The 18,370-nt window shown below is 39.9% G+C and overlaps 1 protein-coding gene and 3 long non-coding RNA genes across 4 annotated transcripts; 3 read left to right on the top strand and 1 right to left on the bottom strand.

Annotated features, from left to right (window-relative positions):
* The first annotated feature begins 1,420 nt into the window (after positions 1-1,420).
* LOC145432330 (uncharacterized) lies at positions 1,421-2,179 on the top strand. Its single transcript, XR_013912621.1, has 2 exons — positions 1,421-1,551; positions 1,823-2,179. It is a non-coding gene; the product is annotated as an uncharacterized LOC145432330 (long non-coding RNA).
* Positions 2,180-2,293: 114 nt separating this feature from the next.
* On the bottom strand, positions 2,294-5,676 carry LOC113033757 (arrestin domain-containing protein 3-like). The gene is made up of 6 exons (XM_026187839.2): positions 5,351-5,676; positions 4,297-4,354; positions 4,031-4,178; positions 3,643-3,739; positions 3,304-3,560; positions 2,294-3,122 (listed from the first exon to the last, which is right to left on the bottom strand). Exons 1-6 carry the CDS (start codon positions 5,592-5,594, stop codon positions 2,760-2,762), a joined length of 1,167 nt encoding a protein of 388 aa, XP_026043624.2. The 5' UTR covers positions 5,595-5,676; the 3' UTR covers positions 2,294-2,759.
* A 1,213-nt stretch (positions 5,677-6,889) lies between these two features.
* On the top strand, positions 6,890-7,830 carry LOC145432328 (uncharacterized). Its single transcript, XR_013912619.1, has 2 exons — positions 6,890-7,250; positions 7,408-7,830. It is a non-coding gene; the product is annotated as an uncharacterized LOC145432328 (long non-coding RNA).
* An 8,952-nt stretch (positions 7,831-16,782) lies between these two features.
* On the top strand, positions 16,783-17,686 carry LOC145432327 (uncharacterized). Its single transcript, XR_013912618.1, has 3 exons — positions 16,783-16,914; positions 17,000-17,111; positions 17,192-17,686. It is a non-coding gene; the product is annotated as an uncharacterized LOC145432327 (long non-coding RNA).
* Positions 17,687-18,370: the final 684 nt, after the last annotated feature.

Here is an 18,370-nt window from a genome sequence, read left to right as displayed (position 1 = left end):
CAAAAATAGTGAGATATCTTGCAGAGGGATGCAGCAGTCTCAAAATTGCAAAGCTTCTGAAGCGTGATCATCGAACAATCAAGCGTTTCATTCAAAATAGTCAACAGGGTCGCAAGAAGCGTGTGGAAAAACCAAGGAGCAAAATAACTGCCCATGAACTGAGAAAAGTCAAGCGTGCAGCTGCCAAGATGCCACTTGCCACCAGTTTGGCCATATTTCAGAGCTGCAACATCACTGGAGTGCCCAAGAGCACAAGGTGTGCAATACTCAGAGACATGGCCAAGGTAAGAAAGGCTGAAAGACAACCACCACTGAACAAGACACACAAGCTGAAACGTCAAGACTGGGCCAAGAAATATCTCAAGACTGATTTTTCTAAGGTTTTATGCACTGATGAAATGAGAGTGAGTCTTGATGGGCCAGATGGATGGGCCCGTGGCTGGATTGGTAAAGGGCAGAGAGCTCCAGTCAGACTCAGACGCCAGCAAGGTGGAGGTGGAGTACTGGTTTGGGCTGGTATCATCAAAGATGAGCTTGTGGGGCCTTTTCGGGTTGAGGATGGAGTCAAGCTCAACTCCCAGTCCTACTGCCAGTTTCTGGAAGACACCTTCTTCAAGCAGTGGTACAGGAAGAAGTCTGCATCCTTCAAGAAAAACATGATTTTCATGCAGGACAATGCTCCATCACACGCGTCCAAGTACTCCACAGCGTGGCTGGCAAGAAAGGGTATAAAAGAAGAAAAACTAATGACATGGCCACCTTGTTCACCTGATCTGAACCCCATTGAGAACCTGTGGTCCATCATCAAATGTGAGATTTACAAGGAGGGAAAACAGTACACCTCTCTGAACAGTGTCTGGGAGGCTGTGGTTGCTGCTGCACGCAATGTTGATGGTGAACAGATCAAAACACTGACAGAATCCATGGATGGCAGGCTTTTGAGTGTCCTTGCAAAGAAAGGTGGCTATATTGGTCGCTGATTTGTTTTTGTTTTGTTTTTGAATGTCAGAAATGTATATTTGTGAATGTGGAGATGTTATATTGGTTTCACTGGTAAAAATAAATAATTGAAATGGGTATATATTTGTTTTTTGTTAAGTTGCCTAATAATTATGCACAGTAATAGTCACCTGCACACACAGATATCCCCCTAAAATAGCTAAAACTAAAAACTACTTCCAAAAACATTCAGCTTTGATATTAATGAGTTTTTTGGGTTCATTGAGAACATGGTTGTTGTTCAATAATAAAATCATTCCTCAAAAATACAACTTGCCTAATAATTCTGCACTCCCTGTATGTCTTCAACAGTTTGCTGTTAAGAAGTAGAGTTAACAGTATTTCAGCAACGTTTAGGATTCATTTTCATGATTCCGATGGATTAAGCATTATTTATGTTTTTGTTTGTTTAAAACTTCAGGCTGTCTCTTGGGACCTAGTACAGAATATTTTTTCACTGCCCAAAATCTGTCAGTAATGGTTTGGCTTTACATAATGATCTTAACCAAGAGGAAGAGAGAGCAACACATCATCAAAAAGCAGCTGCAGCAGGTAGTGTGGTTGAACTTTTATTGATTTATTTATTTCAAAATAACAGATGGTATAGGTATATATATTTGGCTGGTTCTGAAATCATACCACCATGTCTTTGTATGTCTGACCGCACTAAGAAACATAAAGGTCATGACCATAGGTGAGAGTGGAGATATAAATCGGCCAGTAAATCTAGAGCCTCGCTTTTACGCTCTGCTTTTTCTTTCTTTTTCTTTTTCTCTTCTCTTTGATCTCTCCCCTCCCTCTTCCCTCTCCCCTCTACCTTCAGCTAAGGATCATGGCCTCAGACTCGGAAGTGCTAATTCTCACACTGGAATGGCTGCGAACCACCTTGCGAGCTGGGGGCCACCACTTGATAAACAGAACCACATCATCTGTGAAATACAGAGACAAGATTCTGAGACTACCCAAGTTGCTGTCAAGTGGCCTTTTGCCACTTGCCGACTATATCTAGTCTAGGCTTAATTATTCTTTCAAAATGTATAATCACCTCCTGCTGTTCTGATACTACTTCACTTGTCTCTGTATAGAATTGAACATTTTAAGATAAAATCAGGTTTACAAAAATCGAGTTTCAAAATAAAAAGTAGATAAATAACATGATTAAAAAAATAAGCAAAGATTACAATGATGACTAAAAAAGTTATTTAAGAAGAAAGAAAGAAAAGTATAAAACCCTTGGGATAAATTTGTGAAAGAAGAAAATATAATAATAAAATTATAATGAATGAGATAAAAATACATATACATACATATGCTTTATTAGAGGTGATTGACGACTGCAACTTAGCTATACAGTGTTCCCTTGTTTATCATGGGAGTTACATTCTAAAAATAACTAAATAATAAGTGAAATCCGAAAAGTAGCAAACTTTATTTTTATAGATGTTTTAAGGCTGTAAAATCCCTCACTACACACTTTATACACTTTTCTCAGACAGGCATGAACATCTTCACACTTTTTTCTCCTGTTTAAACCCCCTCAAAGTTCAAATCTTCGTAGAAAAATAAGCCTGGTATTATAAAATGAAACCAAAGAATTGTTTTGTGCTCTTGTTTCAACACCCACCTAAGCCACACACATGCTTTTGTATCTCACTTCTAATTTTCAGAACTTTCACTACCCTGTTTAACAGGTACCTGGCCCTTATTGTTAATCTTTAGCCTATTCACTTAATCCAGTTCAACTTGCACAATCACTCATTCTAATGCTGGTAAATGGAAGTAGATAATGGAGATGGTTCTCCCTGCAGAATAGCTGGTTGCTGCATTGAATCCACTGTGAAAGCTGGAGCTGAGAGCCCCAGTGAAGTAGCACCTTGAGGCAACTGGTTATAATTGCCTCCTTTTATGTCATCATCCTGAGGGGGATCGGGGATGGGGTATTGGCAAGCACCCGAGGCTGTAGGTACAGCATGTACATTGTAACTGGTGGCCTTGGCTGCCCCACCCTCCCCCACAGATTGTCCTAAAGCCTCATCGGGCCATATGGAAGCAAGTCTGGAAGGAAGGATGACCAGTGGAAACGTCACTTCTGGGTCAAAGGCAAAACTAATGTCCAGATACACCTGGGAAACAGTCAGAAATGGAAAAAAGAAATGTTTAAATAAAGATTGTTATCCGTTATATAGTTATAAAGATACTGAGTTAAGACACATATTTCCTGTTACTTATTTACCCATGATCGTTTACAAATGAAGGAGTTTCATTGCTAAGATATCATGATATCACTATGAAATTGTTTCATACCTTGACATAATATTCAACTGAAATAATATCACAGTTATGGAGCGTGGGGGCAATGTCACCAGGAATCTTAATTTTGCAGGACACAGTTTGCTCTGAGTTTGGACTGATAGTGTCCCCGACCATTTTGCACAGAGTCTTGAAGGTGGGATTAGTATGTTTCTTGCAGCTGTACACTATTTTCTGTTGAAGTTTGAATTTGGGTCTCATTTCCTTGGAAGAGGAGTTGCATATTTTGGCAACAACAGATAAAGTTTCTCCTGTCAAAAACAAATCATAGAAATAAACTGCATTTTTTAAAAATCTATCAGCATTTGTCTTTTCATGTTGCAGATATTTTACCTGGAGAACAAACACCTCTATTAATAGTGGCAGACATCTGGACCTGTCCCCTGGAGCGACCACCCATGTTTTTACTCACTGAACCAGATTGTGGATCCTGTAATAGAACATGCAGATAAAGATTTCCCCAGGGCAACTTAATTCCTCAAATGACCAAATTGCAGAATAATCTACTTCCTTTTTTTTGTAAACTTAAGACCAAATTCTGGTAAACATCATAAACACAGAACTCCCTGTGTTACAACTGGCGACTCCTAATGAAACATATGAAACTGTAACAGGACATTCAGGTTTTTAAATCATATAAGATTTTGTCTTATATATTTTTCATTTAGCATTTACAACACACGCTCTAAATATTTATAACATATATCAAGGCAGTGTTTACCATCATTTGGACAGTGTGTGGACTGGACCTGGACATAAACTTGATCTCTTTTTGTGCATCAGAGGACCAGTGCCAGCTCCTAGCTATCTTTGCTTCCATGATGTAGGAAATTCTTCCGTTTTTCCCCTGGAAGGATGAAGGCATGTCACTGTAACAAAAAAATAAAATAAAAACAGTGGAGATTGTATTAAAATAATGTCATAACTATGCAAAAGGAAACTATTATAACACAGTATTAATCTTTGAGGCTAGACATCTCCACTTACCAGTCTGGAAGTTTAAATGCGAAGAATAAACTGTTGACCCCCTGGGGAAGTACAGTGCCTGCAAGACAAGGTTGCTTAACTTTTCCTACACAGAGCAAGAGTGATATATTTACGATTTACTACTTTTCATTTAATTCAGACCATCAAAATGTGCTGTTTACTTCATGTCTGGTACACCGTTGAATCGGTTACTTCTTTCTATTGTCCATCACTTTTGTGATCATGATCACATCATGACTTATGTCATTGCTTTAATAGATATAGATAATAGTTTTTGTTTGTTTTTTTAATCTGTCAATAACTACAAAAGACTATTGTTAGAGATTTTCTACATTATACATTATAACCAAATCTCTATAATACAATATAATCAAGTAAGCCTTATATTCTAACCAAGTAAGCCTTATATTCTAACCAAGTATGCCTTATATTTTGTGTGTTCATATATTTTCACATAACCAAGCCTATTGTTGAAGAATCACCTAACCAAGTCTATTGTTAAAGGAAAACTGATGCATTCTTCACTTCAGTGTCTGTGATGTCAGATAAAGCATGATATACTTCTGTATTCTTATCCCAGTGTGTGAAAGATCAGATAAGCTGATTTAATGTTTAACCTCTTCCCTGACAGTTAAAAGAGGAAGTACTATGTAACCCATTTTTGCCTTATAAATAAAGCAAGCAAGCCTGTGCTCGGTGTGTTTTGTCTTCTCAGAGACATTCACCCGTACGCACGTTTTCTAATTACACTCTGAGTCGGTCTGCAGTTGTCTCATTTCTCTTACTTGTGTTTGAACAAATGTCTACCCCTGACAACTATTAACTCAAATTTTAAAAAAAATTGCACACTTTTTCAAAAACTATCAACTTCACAAACAACTCTTTTTTTTAAAAGTAAGATTTCTTAAAAAAAAAAAATCTTATAATTCCCACATTGCGTTTATCATTGTTACCATTACACGTTATCCGCTGCTTCACTCCAAAGCTTCAAAATTCCCATCCGACACATTTAATTTCAAAATAACTCTGAGTTTAAAATACTTAAGCCACTTACCTTTAGGATTTTTTTCAACTACATAGCTCTTCACTTTGAAATATCTCCTCTGCGCAAAGTATTTTGTGTCGCCGTCTGACCACTGCGCGAAAGCGTCTCCTTTGATTTTCAGAGAAACGCTCTTGACTTTGACGTCTTTTGTCAGTCTGAAAATCACTGCGCCTACAATAATATCTCCCGGAGAGACAGTATCATCGTCGTTCGTCGCTGTGTAAATCACATTAAAGTCCTTTATCGGAGACATTTTAGATCTGAGTGAAATGATTTGCGTTTCCCGTCACTGATAAACGGATCTGAATGGTGTGATTGGAGGCTCCTCCCTGTGAGTGACACCGTAATTTTGGACTGTAGCCGACACTAAAAGGTTTGGGACATTTATTACATTTATATATGATGATCGGCATAATGAATAACCACAGTTAAGGTGATTGAATGCTGATGAATATCACAATAACTCACAATTTTGTAATTCATATAATTCTCATTTAAATTGTTTATCTGTAACATTTAAAGACTGAACCAGTTAGTGGGGTTTCTGCCAAAATTATAATATAATTATATAATATTTATACAATAAAATATATATTATATTTTTATACATTAATACTGTTGCAGTTAAAGCAGTTGGAAAATAATCAAAGAGTATGTTTAATAGTCAGTAAAACCTTATAATTTTATCATCCTTCCATAGGCAAATTGGTTGTTTCTGTTGTTGGACTGCTTATTCAACAAAGTTGATGAGAACATTATAGAGCTGACAAGAGTTTATATCAGGCTCTGTTGCTTATAAGTCAGAAAATACGCAAATGGGAGGAAATGTTGCACTTTTGTTACACCCATAAAATCAGCAGTTTATGTATTTGTGTGTGGTTTCATTTATTCATCTATTTTCTTTCCTCCTCTTCTTCTTCTTTTTTAATTTTTACATTTGTAGGATGAGGCGTGCTTGTGTGTGGGTTGGCTGTTGAAGTCATACCTCTTTTTGAAACTATGACCAAGTGTGTGGTCGGAAACTCCTAACTCTTTTTGTACCTCTGTGTGGTGGGAAACTTGTAGACTGCTCATGCGATGAGATTTCAGAAACTGTTCTTGTTTTGTTTCCTGTGTTAGTGTTTTCTTTTCTTTTTTTCAAGTGGCTCAACAAAGGCTTTCATGAAGTGTAGTACCACTAAAACCAGTTCACAAGTCAGTGATGTCCTATCAGTCACACCCCGTTAAGTTAAAGTAAAAACGTTTTTTATTTTTTATTTTTTTAAAAACAACTTTGCTGTCAAAAACTGTACTTCCACCAAATTCAGTTCTCTCACCCACAGTTGCCTGATCACAAAACAGCTCTTTGAAATAAAAGTTTTGTTGTCAGCTTGTAGGTTAAAGCTTAGATATGTTTCTGGGCTCTAAGGCTACGTGCACACTGCAGGTCTTAATGCTCAATTCCGATTTTTTTGATCAAATCCGATTTTTTTGTCTGCGTGTTCACACTACAAATAAAATGCGACAGCAAACGCGCTCTAGTGTGAACGCTCAAAGCGGCCCGCATGCGCAAAAGAAGACTTCACACACAACGCGCTCTGTTCAGACCCAGAGCAAACTTTGGAGCGTGATATCACGGGGGTGGGTGTGGAAAGGATTTTGGCCCGATCCGCCATTTTGGGGGTCTAGCGCAAGTGAAAAGGGAGCGAAGTCACACACAACAGCCATGGTTCATATTTGCTGTGTGGTCGTCTGCAATGTTCGATCACACGACCGGCAAGAGAATAAGGTTGAAAATGGTTTATCTTTCCATTCTTTCCCAACCTGGAAGCAACATGAGGCAGCTTGTGTATTGGATGTTACCAAACGAAGGCGTCTAGCTTACTCTTCCATCTCCAAATCTGTTGGTGCTCTAGACATTTTCCTTCCGGTAAGCTCTAAATATGTTCATATCAATCTTTATAGCCTATTAGTTTTATTTTCTATGCGCTCTGAGGTCATAGCAAATTAGAACAAACATCCTACTGAGTGATTTTGCAGAACTACCTTCTATTTATAGAGTTGCTAATTATTTGGCATTATTGCAGCAAACCAGCCTATGAAATGGATGAAACATAGTGACTGGGTTCCAGCCCTACACAAGGGACCTGCTTCAAACACACCACCATGCCAATCAGATTACTTCTTCCATGTGAGGGTGAAGAGGTGACCCTCCTGGATAAGATGGTGAAGGTTTGCTGCGTTTTGGTGAACAGTGTGATAATAAAAACAGGGAAAAATGAAACCTGCTCCTGTTAAATATTCTTAAGTATTGTGCTGTTAAAATTGCTGTATTTTTTCAAAAGATACAGTAAATAAAGTAATGTTAGTAGTGGGTGATATCATGTAAACACTCATGATTTTGTGTAAACATTTTGTCATTTGTAAACTATAAATGACATGGATTCTACACTGTAACTGATGTGATGTTCTATAAGGTGGTTTTAATAAAAAAAAAAAAGAGGCAAAAATTAGTTTGTTTCTTTATTCAACTTTTGAACAGTGGTACTCAGTCAGTATATATTCAGTAAATGCAAATTATTTACACGGCAGTGCACTACAGGCACAAATCTAGACCCCTAGATAAAACATTATGGGTCATTCCCACAACCCACAGCTTTACTGTGTTCCAGCAAAGTATCCAATAGCAGTGACAACTCCTCCACAGTAGCAGGTGGGATTTTTCTGTTTTGAGGACGACTCCTTTTACCTGTCAATACGGATGGTCTGTTTATGTTTTGATCGAGAGCCTTTTTTTTGGGCAGCTGAAGAGGAGAAGTCTATCTTATGGCCAACCTCTGGCTGTATCTTGGTCATATTACCCAGCAAAACCCAGTATGCAGGTTCATCTGTAACAGTCCTTGTGCCACGGATCAACACTGTTGCTTCTACATTAAACAGAAGAGCAGCGACATGGCTGCAGGTCTCTGCGACTCCGGCCTTACAGGTGCTGTGGGCTGCTTCAACCTTCCCTGTGATGCTCACAGTGACCCATGGCTGCAATGCTGGTTCATTCAGTCTTTGAGAGTGCAGTACCTGAAACACACACAGACAAAGTTCATTTAAAGACAAGAACTAATGAGCCAAGGCCGACATAAATGTGTTTTATCTACTTTATCATAAATGTAACAAAGTGTTTAGAAAGTTAGCACATACATGTAATTTTTTTATGTATCCATCTATAGAACGCTGCATGTTATATTCTAAATCTGCCTGTTCTCTCTCAGAAACCTGCCTGCAGAAAATGAACCTAAAGTATGTAATGCAAGGATGTCATCACTTTAGAGATGGAGAAAGCATAAAGTGACAATTATGGATCACTTAATATGATAAGGAGATTCTGCAGGTCATTAATCAATGTATAAAACTAAAATAAAATGTATTTTTAGTAACACGGGATACAAACATGGAAGCAAGATGTATAATTAGGATTATTTATAATAAATATGAATAAATTAGTGCAATTTCTTTAACTATAAAGAATAACAATCCTTCAGGACAATGTCACATCAATGCACTGAACTCACTATGTTATCCACCTAACAGCCTCCACATGTTCTCACTGTAATTTCCCCTCATGAATGAATTTATGCTGCACTAATCTGAATGTTTGCAGGGAAATCAAACGCATTTCACTCGCAGTGCTCAAGCTGACTTACCTTTGTTTGAATGACAACTTGTACGTGCTGACTCCACAGACAAGGTACGAAAATATGTCAGGCTACGTCAATAGCGGTTGGTCTTCAGGGTTTCTACTCCACGGCCGTATTTCATACGGGCCCACATTTCCAATGCACGCTATTTTCTGCAAGTACCGCTGCTTCCCCTCTGGACGCAATCAGTCTCTATACAGTTCATTCTCTTTTGAGCTGCTTTTAAGCATCTTTCTTGTAGTCGTCGTTCCAACACAGTGTGTTTGTTTTGATTCGTAGACCCCGAAAATGGCGCTGCGCTCCCATAATGCATTGCGGCGTGGCGTCAACTCCAAAGCCCTATATTGTTTGACAGATGGCCGTTAATATAAAGACTTCGGACTTTACGTTTCCCAATTTTTGCTTTAAGTTATTTTGTTATTTACATAATAATGTATTTACATAATAATGTAAATAACCTAATAATGATCCTTATTGCTGTTTTAGAGAGGAGCGGTGCTTCAAAGGATAGTTGCAGATTTCTGTCAGAATCTGCAGATTATACAGTACAAATAAAATGTTCACGTTTCTCCAATGATGTCTTCCCAACAGTTTCACTGTCAGTTTCGATGTCTTCTCGGGCGCTTCTCTGGAGCTGATAATTGGCATCTGTCTTGTGTCTGTGACGTAAAAGACGGATTTAATGCGACATCACCGTTCAAACAGCAATCGCTTTCTAAAACATCGGATATGTATCGGATTCAGTACCACATACGAAAGTGACCCAGATCGGATTTGAAAATATCGGATTTGTGCCGTTCACACTGTCATACCATGATCGGATATAGGTCGCATAGGGTCAAAAAAATCGGATTTGATGCGCTTTCGCCTGCAGTGTGAACGAAGCCTAAGTATAGGTTCTGTAGTCAGCAGAAAACTTTCAGAGTGGATTTCTAAGGTCTGCTATAAAAAGCCAGACCAGGCCAAGTTGGTGTGTGGATGTGTGGTTTTTAACTGTGGTTTACTTGTAATCACCCTGCCGTGTTTAGGGTTTTTTTGTAAACATTACAATCTTGTTAATGCCATTGTTCTTCTAATTCAATATTTGAATTAAAACTGCTTTATTTCTCTGAGATCAAAGAGGTTACCAATCCTTATCAAATCAATTCATCTAATACTACACTGTAGTATAAGACACAAATTAGCACAAAGGTAGTTCAACTTCAGGGTCCCCAGTCTGTACAGTTAGGAAACCATTGCAAATTTAAAAAAAATAAATAAATACTGGAGAGGCAACAATAAGAAACCCCACAAAAAGGTAATGGCAGAGACCATTGTTCTATCTCCTTTTCACTCCAGATGGATAATTCTCTTGTTTGGATTTTAGCCACTTTGCTTGTTGATGCCCGCAGGTAGTCCAGCTCCTCCACGATCATATATGTGCTAGGTCATTGTATGAGGACATCTGCACAGGTCCACCAACGTAGCAGCAGCCCTCATATCTGTGCCTTTGGGTGAGGAGAAACAGAAGGACCACTGCTTCATGGCTTCTACAACATAGTGATTACAACATTAGTGACTATGAAGGAGGAGACAAAGAAAAAGAGTACAGTAGGTTGCATTTGTGGGTTACCTGTGTAGGTTGTGGTTTTTGACACCTTCTGCAGACTTTGTACTGCTGTTAGAGTGTTAAATTTAATGTTCATCACTGAAAATGTGATCTCATTTTAAACACTAAGGAAACATGAGGGCCCGGTGGCGCCAGTGTCCGGCAGCCTCGCCTCTGTCAGTGCGCCCCAGGGTGGCTGTGGCTACAATGTAGCTTGCCATCACCAGTGTGTGAATGTGTGTGTGAATGGGTGGATGACTGGATATGTAAAGCGCTTTGGGGTCCTTAGGGACTAGTAAAAGCGCTATATAAATACAGGCCATTTACCATTTTATACTTTTATATACCAGGCAAGTAAAATGAAGTTTGGACCGATGTTTTATGTAGCATACAAGAGCTTAAAGATGTAAAAAATTAAAAATACCTTGCCTGCATTAGCAATGTGTGGTTCATTTGTATTCATCGTAAGTGTTGGTAAACTCAAGCATAGGTTAGCTAACAAGGCATGTGCAGTTGAATGCAGGTAAAATTATTGTAATCAGGGCTGGACTGGGACAAAAAATCGGCCCGGGCATTTTGACTAGAGACTGGCCAACCAGGTATTATAGGAAAAACCATAAAGCCTTTGAATGAAAACAAACGCTGTTGTCACAGTGATGTGCACTGTCTTGTTGGTATATATGTATCAGTCTAATAAACTACACCATCCTCCCTATTCTGGTGTTCTAAACAGTACTTAGCCAAAACCCAAAGACTGCTTGGTCGAGTTAACCTCCTGAACTATCTACAACACATGGTGGAAACCTGAAATTAAGATAGAGAAGACTAGAGGTGAGACATGATCATTATTGAATATTAAAAAATAATAAATTACAGATTTAGATATATTTTCATAAACTATTCATTTACCACATCAATAAACAGCATGGCAGGGCAAAATATTTTTTCCAACATGGCAACCTTTAAAAAGTGAAAGGAGACAGAAAGACAGGTGAGAAAGAATAAAACTTAATTGATTTTTTGATGGCATTTTACACACAGTACTGGTACAGTATCTAGAAAATGTGGGAAAATACTGGCATCATATACAGTACTTACTTCTGAAGAAATTATGATGGGACAATGAAAAAAATTACTATGTACAATAATGATTTCTATAAATTTTACATAACAAACGTTTGTTGTAAGATTCAGATAATTATTTATTAAAAGCGAGACATTTTAAATGAGAATAAGAAAGAAAAGTATTTCTTTGTGCCCCCTTTCCCTGTTAATGCCCTACCTGGCCCCCTGGCAAAACTTTGCTAGACCCGCCCCTGCACAGTTACCAGCTGTCAGCTACATAGAAAAAGATCCTGGTGTTATTTGTCTCTCAGCAACAGTTCATAACTTCCCTTCAACTCAATTAATGCCACCTAAAAGGTAAACCTGTTTCTCCATCACCTGTTCAGCTCTGATGATTCAGTAAGGACATCTCCTGGTTTCATCTTCATGTTTCCCTCTCACCAGATAACCAAACCGACATCATGATCAGCAGCTTTTTTACGGCTGTGGCTCCAGCAAACATCAGCTGATACTAGAAATTAATATTAAATAAATTCTAACAACAGCTGATCAAGCTTAAACATTCTGCTGTTGTTTAACCTCCACTGCTTTCTTCTTTCTGGCGCAAAGTGGGCGATAAACAAACAAGAGAGAAAAGCCGATCAGCTGATCATTGATCAGTTTCATGATTGAAATAACAACAGGGGAGAGAGGGGGAGAGAATGAGAGAAGAGGCAGCTGCAGCATAAAGACACAGAATAAATCCAGCTTTGTGTCTTTTTCATTCTAGCTGAAGTACGGGACAAATCGCGTTCCTTTTCAGCTCAACACGAATATTTTCTCTGAATACGAGACGATTCCGTTTTTTAGGGGACGGTAGGAAACTAATTAACCTTAATAAACCTTAATAAAATAAATTTCAACATCAGTACCCACCCAGCTGTATATAAACTCTGTCAGCTAGCTAGTACGCAGTACGAGTTATTGTAACTGACTGTAAAAAGTCAGCACAACGAAAATAAACTCCACATAAACTTGGTTTATATCCGACCCAGATAGACTGCAGGTCATAAGATCACCTGAAGTTCAGTTCCCCTGACACTCGGACCGACACCGGCAGCCACTTCAGGTCTCTCCTCCTCCTGCCTCACCTTTCCGTCATCCACCTGCCAGCATGTTGTATCTGCTGGCCTTCACCACTTGCTAATGTTACTCAAGCTGTGAAAGCTCCGCAATAGCCACCACCAAACAATTTAGTTATTTTTACACATCTCCCAGCATCTGGCCAATCCACCACCTTTCAGTGGTTATACCGTTACGAAAAAAAGAAAAAAAAGACAAAAAAAAAAACATCGGCCGATAAAAATGAAAAATCACCATGGGTATGCCCAATGGCCAGTCCAGCTATGGTTGTAATATAACCTATGTCAGTGTAGGAAATTCAGAAAAAGACTATGAAGATGAAAATAGAGATCTTATGGATGACCCAGCTTAGAACAGTGAGCTGGTGGGAGAGAATACATGAGAGAACACATGAGTGGCCAGGGATGGGAATTAATAAGAATTTAGAGATTCCAATTCCATTACTAATATCACTTATCGATTCAGTTCCTTATAGATTCTCTTATCAGTTGTCATTAGTCAATAGTCACCGCCATTGCTAAGCAGCAATAACGACATTACATTTATGCAAATTAATTGCATGCTGTCGGTCAAATGTTTGTTGAGCTATTTCCCCTCTTTGTTGTGATCAGTGTTGCAGTCATTACTCAAAAAAGTCATTACTATAAATTACTATAAATATTGCACATTGCTTTTCTTAAAAGTAATACTGTGAATGACTTAATTACTCTGTGGAAAAAGCAATTTGCTATACTAGTGATTACATTATTTACATGCCAGATGTGAGGAGATGTGGAAACCGAGATACTTAAAGGACCAAACCTTCTCCACCGGAGCTCCATTGATGATAATAGTCTTGTAGTCTCTGTGCTGACTCCTTCTGAAGTCCACCACCAGCACCTTGGCCTTGCTGACATTCAGCTGGAGGTGGTTATCCTGGCACCACGATCCCAGATTCCTCACATCCTCCATGTAGGTCATCTCATCGTTGTTGGAAATGGCGCCCAACACCATTGTGTCGTCAGCAATCTTCACAATGGTATTGGAGCCATGGATGGTCACACAATCTGAAGTATAGAGGGAGTAGAGGAGTGGCGAGAATGCAGACCCCTGTGCCGCTCCCGTGTTGATGGTGATGTTGTCGGAGATGCACCTATACCCTCACCACCTAAGTTGTGCCAGTGAGGAAGTCCAACACCCATGCACACAGATGGCTGTTGAGTCCTAGATCCCTCAGCTTTGTGAACAGTCTACCAGGTACTATTGTGTTGAACACTGCAATCAACAAACAGCAGCCTCATATAGTTACCCTGTTTCCTGTCCACGTGGCTGAGTGGTGTGCAGGACATGGGCGATGGCGTCCCCTGTGGATCTGTTGGGTCGGTAGGTTAACTGGAGTGGATCTGTGGTGTTTGGGATGGAGGAGGAGATGATGTGCTTCAACATCCTCTCGAACAACTTCATTATCACCGATAGTAGGCACTTTGTAGGCACTCATATCGGCAGTGCCGGTCCCGGCGTTCACTGCAGCGCAGATTGATCTGTCCACCCATTGTTTCTGATTTGGGAACGCCACGACTCTCGCAGTGGGGATGATCTCCTCCGCTAGCATGCTAACGAAGCTTACTGCTACTTCCGTAAACTTGTTGATGTCAGCTGTGCATGCTCTGAACATGCCCCAATCTAAGTCGTTGAGCATGTCCTGTAGCATAGCTTTGGGGTGGGATGTAGACAACCGTGGCAATTACCAAGGTGAACTCACTGGTCAGGTAAAAAGGACGACACTTAATGCTTAGGTATTCCAGATGGGACGAGAAGCCACTGGAGAGAGTAGAAATGCTCCTGGCGTCACACCACTTTCTGTTTACCATGGGACACACTCCTCCACCTTTTGGTGTTTGTTTGACTTGTTCTCGCTCACAGAGAATGAATCCAACGGACTTACGGGACGGTGGGGGTCAGCCATGTCTCAATGATGCACACAATGTTGCAGTCCCTCATGTCTCGTCGGAAGATGACGCTTGCCCTTAGGTCATTAAGCTTGTTCTCCAGCGATTGTACGAACGCCAGTGTGTCCAAATGTCCAAGATTACATCTGCAACCTTGTTATCGATGTTGAGTGAGCTGCTGTAGTAGACTATAAAACTGGAAGATTTTAAGAAGTAAACAAAGCAATAAATAAGTAAACAACTAAAAAGGTGCCTAATCTGAGCGGAGCAGTCAGTAAGCGGTCAGGTGTCTGGAAAAGGCCGCTCCATCTTGTCATTTGTAATGGAGGTTGCAGCCTGCAGCTTACTACCTATTGAAGCTAAGGTTCTGGCTGCACGGCTCGCCGTTTACTCGGGTTTCTCTCTGGGTTCTTGGTTAGCTAAGTGTTAGCATGCTGTCTTTGCAAGGAATCAAAGTTGTTTTAGCAGCATAATGTCATTGTTTCAGTTTTCCACTTTTCCATTTATCTTGTCCTTTTGTGCCATGCAAATTAATGCCCATATCCACACTCTACATTGTGCTATTTTTCCTCCTCAAACTGAAAGCAGCAGATTATAGCTGAAGTGCAAGAACCATTAAATGGTATCAATAGGTTAAGGAACTGAACCACTGGGAACTTTTTTTTCTATTAGTTCTCAATTCCCAACTAAATGAGTGGCCCTTACAGATATCTTGGTGGCTTTCATTATCACTTTGGACTTTGAACTGAGTATCTATCTGGGTAATGCCTGAATGTGGAGTTACAAGAAGAGGACCCATGAATTCTGCAGATTAAGGGAATTCACCATTGCTTGGGATCAAAAACAAAGTCTATGCAGACAAAACAACTCAGAGAAAATAAACATTTGCCAACCGGATGTACTACCTGATGTCTTACACGTAATTTTTATTTTTACAGTTGACCTCTTTCTGTGTTTGTGGCTTCATGCAGTTTCCAACCACTCTGTGCAAAAGTTACTCTCTGTTTAGTGTTGCTATTGCATCACTAAACAGAGAGTAACCGTTGTAAACTAACCCACCAGTAACTTTTGTTTTATGTTACAGTGAAGGTTTTAGATTAAAAAGAATGCATACCCATAAACATGTCAAAGTTAGTCAGATGATGTGCAAAGCATAAAAGCACGAATTTCAAATAGATTTTATTCACATGGTACAACTTTGAGTGCTCCAAAATATTTCTCTGTAAAGGCTTTTTAAAATTATGTCTATCACTCACACACATGGTGTCAAGTTTCATGAAGTTGAGTGTGAGAACCTAAACACAGACATGCAGGTAAACTGAAAGTGAGCCTTTATGTGGCTGGAGACTAGGGCCCTGTTTCAGGAAGCCGGTTTAGTGCAAAGTCTGACTAAGTATACCCTGAGTTAACGAAAACTCTGGTTTTTCGGTTTCACAAAGCGAGTTCAGCTGAAGCCTGAGTGAGTCACTATGACGACACACTCCGTGAAGCTAACCTGCCCCCTAGCAGGTTTACTACAACTAACCCTGACTGTCTCCGCCCCTTTGTCAGAAACCTGACAGTAGGAAGTGTCGGACATGGCCTGCCCCGTCCTTGAAGAGCCAGTAGATCGTGAAGCCCAAATTCTCCGCAGAGCTCTCCGCCGGGAGAGAGTGATCAGAGCGCGTTTGGACATTTTATCATTTCCTGATGATTTTCTGTGTGAACGTTACCGTTTCTCAGCACAATCTATAAGTTATTTGGATAACATCCTCAGGCCATATATTACGCATGTGACACATCGCGGACATGCTCTCAGTTCATTACATATTATTTGTATTGCACTTCGGTTTTTTGCAAACGGGAGCTTTCTGTATAATATTGGTGACGCTGAGCACGCGTCCAAGGCTACCGTCTGTCGGGCAGTCAGGAATGTTACAGTTGCACTGAAACGTCTCCTGTACTGGTTTGTGGTGTTCCCCGGTCATAGACCCACAAGATTTATCAAAGAGGGATCCCACAAAATTGCAGGTATCAGGATGAACAAAACTTAATATATGATGTGGTGATACTTGAACTACTACTTAAATTTTACATTTATTTTCAGGGTTCCCAGGCGTGATTGGCTGTATAGATGGCACTCACATTCCAATCATTGCTCCTTCAGTAAATGAAGGAGACTATGTGAACAGGAAGTCTTTCCACAGCATTAATGTACAGGTACATAGTTCCCTGTAGCATTTCAAACTAACAAATTATTTCATTATAGTAATGGATGCTAATTTGTGTTCTCTGCACTGTGAAGATCATATGTGATGCTGCCAACATTATCACAAATGTGGAAGCCAAGTGGCCAGGCTCTGTCCATGACTCACAAATATTCCGTGAATGTACACTGAGCACAAAATTTGGACATGGTGAGTTGAAAATACTTTAAAATATATAAAGACCAATTGCTTCAGGGACATTTGAACTGAAGTGTATCCTTCTGTCTTAGGAGAGTTCACTGGCTACTTGCTTGGTGATAGGGGGTATCCATGTTTACCCTATTTGCTTACCCCTTACCCTGACCCTGAACCGGGCCCACAGCAGCGATATAATCTGGCTAATTGCAGGACAAGAGCCAGAATTGAAATGACTATCAGAATGCTTAAGGCCCGGTTCCAGTGCCTGCAAAGACTCAGGGTCACCCCAGAAAGGGCATGTGACATTATTGTGGCATGTGTGATTCTTCACAACATTGCCACAATTAGAGGAGAACACTGTCCTTCTGAACCAAACATCAGCAGTGATCCAAACCATGAACATCCTGACCCTCCCACGGACATACAAGATGGAAGCGCAGTCAGAGACACCATATGTCACAATCATTTCCTTTGACCCATCACCTCAACATGTTGAAAGACGAATAAACAGATTTTCTGTTCAACTGGCTTTATTGGTCGCCTGTATTTCCTGTACACAAAGTATTAAAAGATGTAAACCTCATAAAGTGTCTCTGTTGCTTCCTCCTCTGTAACAGCTGTCAATGTTTCTTCATTATTTTCCTGTAGTAAAGAAATAAACAACATTGCTGTTCTACTGTAAACTCATATAATCTGTGGAGTATTACTCACAACTGCATGTTGGTCTGGCTCAACAGGAGGCTGCACCAGATGCAGTACACCATCACCATCAACTGATAGAATATGAGGTTTATACAGGTCACTTATAACTTACAAGGGACCAAATGGCAATTAACAAACATATAGCACTCAGCTTACACTTCATTGTCATTATGCTCTCAAAGACAACCAAGACTGAGGGAAGGCAAAATCAGTAGGAAAATAACTTCACTACAAACAAATTCATTATGGTGAAGAGTTTATCAAATGAATGAGTAGCACTGCAAAGGTGACTGTGAAGAAAGGATGTATGCACATCATGTATTATTTTGCATTTACCCACTATGTAGGCACTTGTGTCTTGCGGGGGGTTATTGACTCAGAGGATGTCCCCACAGAGATGCCTTCGGCCACAGGGCGCCCACTGTTTTGGCTGAGGGCCAACTGCTCAGCCTCTGTGAGTGGTGGTGGTGGAGGACCCCCACCTGTTTTTCGGGCCTCCGCTTTTTTTCTGTTGGCTATAACGGGTCACATTTGAGCATACAGAGTACGCAAATATGTACTTGTAATGT

Source organism: Astatotilapia calliptera, chromosome 12 (assembly GCF_964374335.1).
Source record: "Astatotilapia calliptera chromosome 12, fAstCal68.1, whole genome shotgun sequence".
Classification (NCBI taxonomy): Eukaryota; Metazoa; Chordata; class Actinopteri; order Cichliformes; family Cichlidae; genus Astatotilapia; species Astatotilapia calliptera.
The sequence above is the reverse complement of the archived record's forward strand: the minus strand, read 5'-3'. Positions and strand labels throughout refer to the sequence as shown.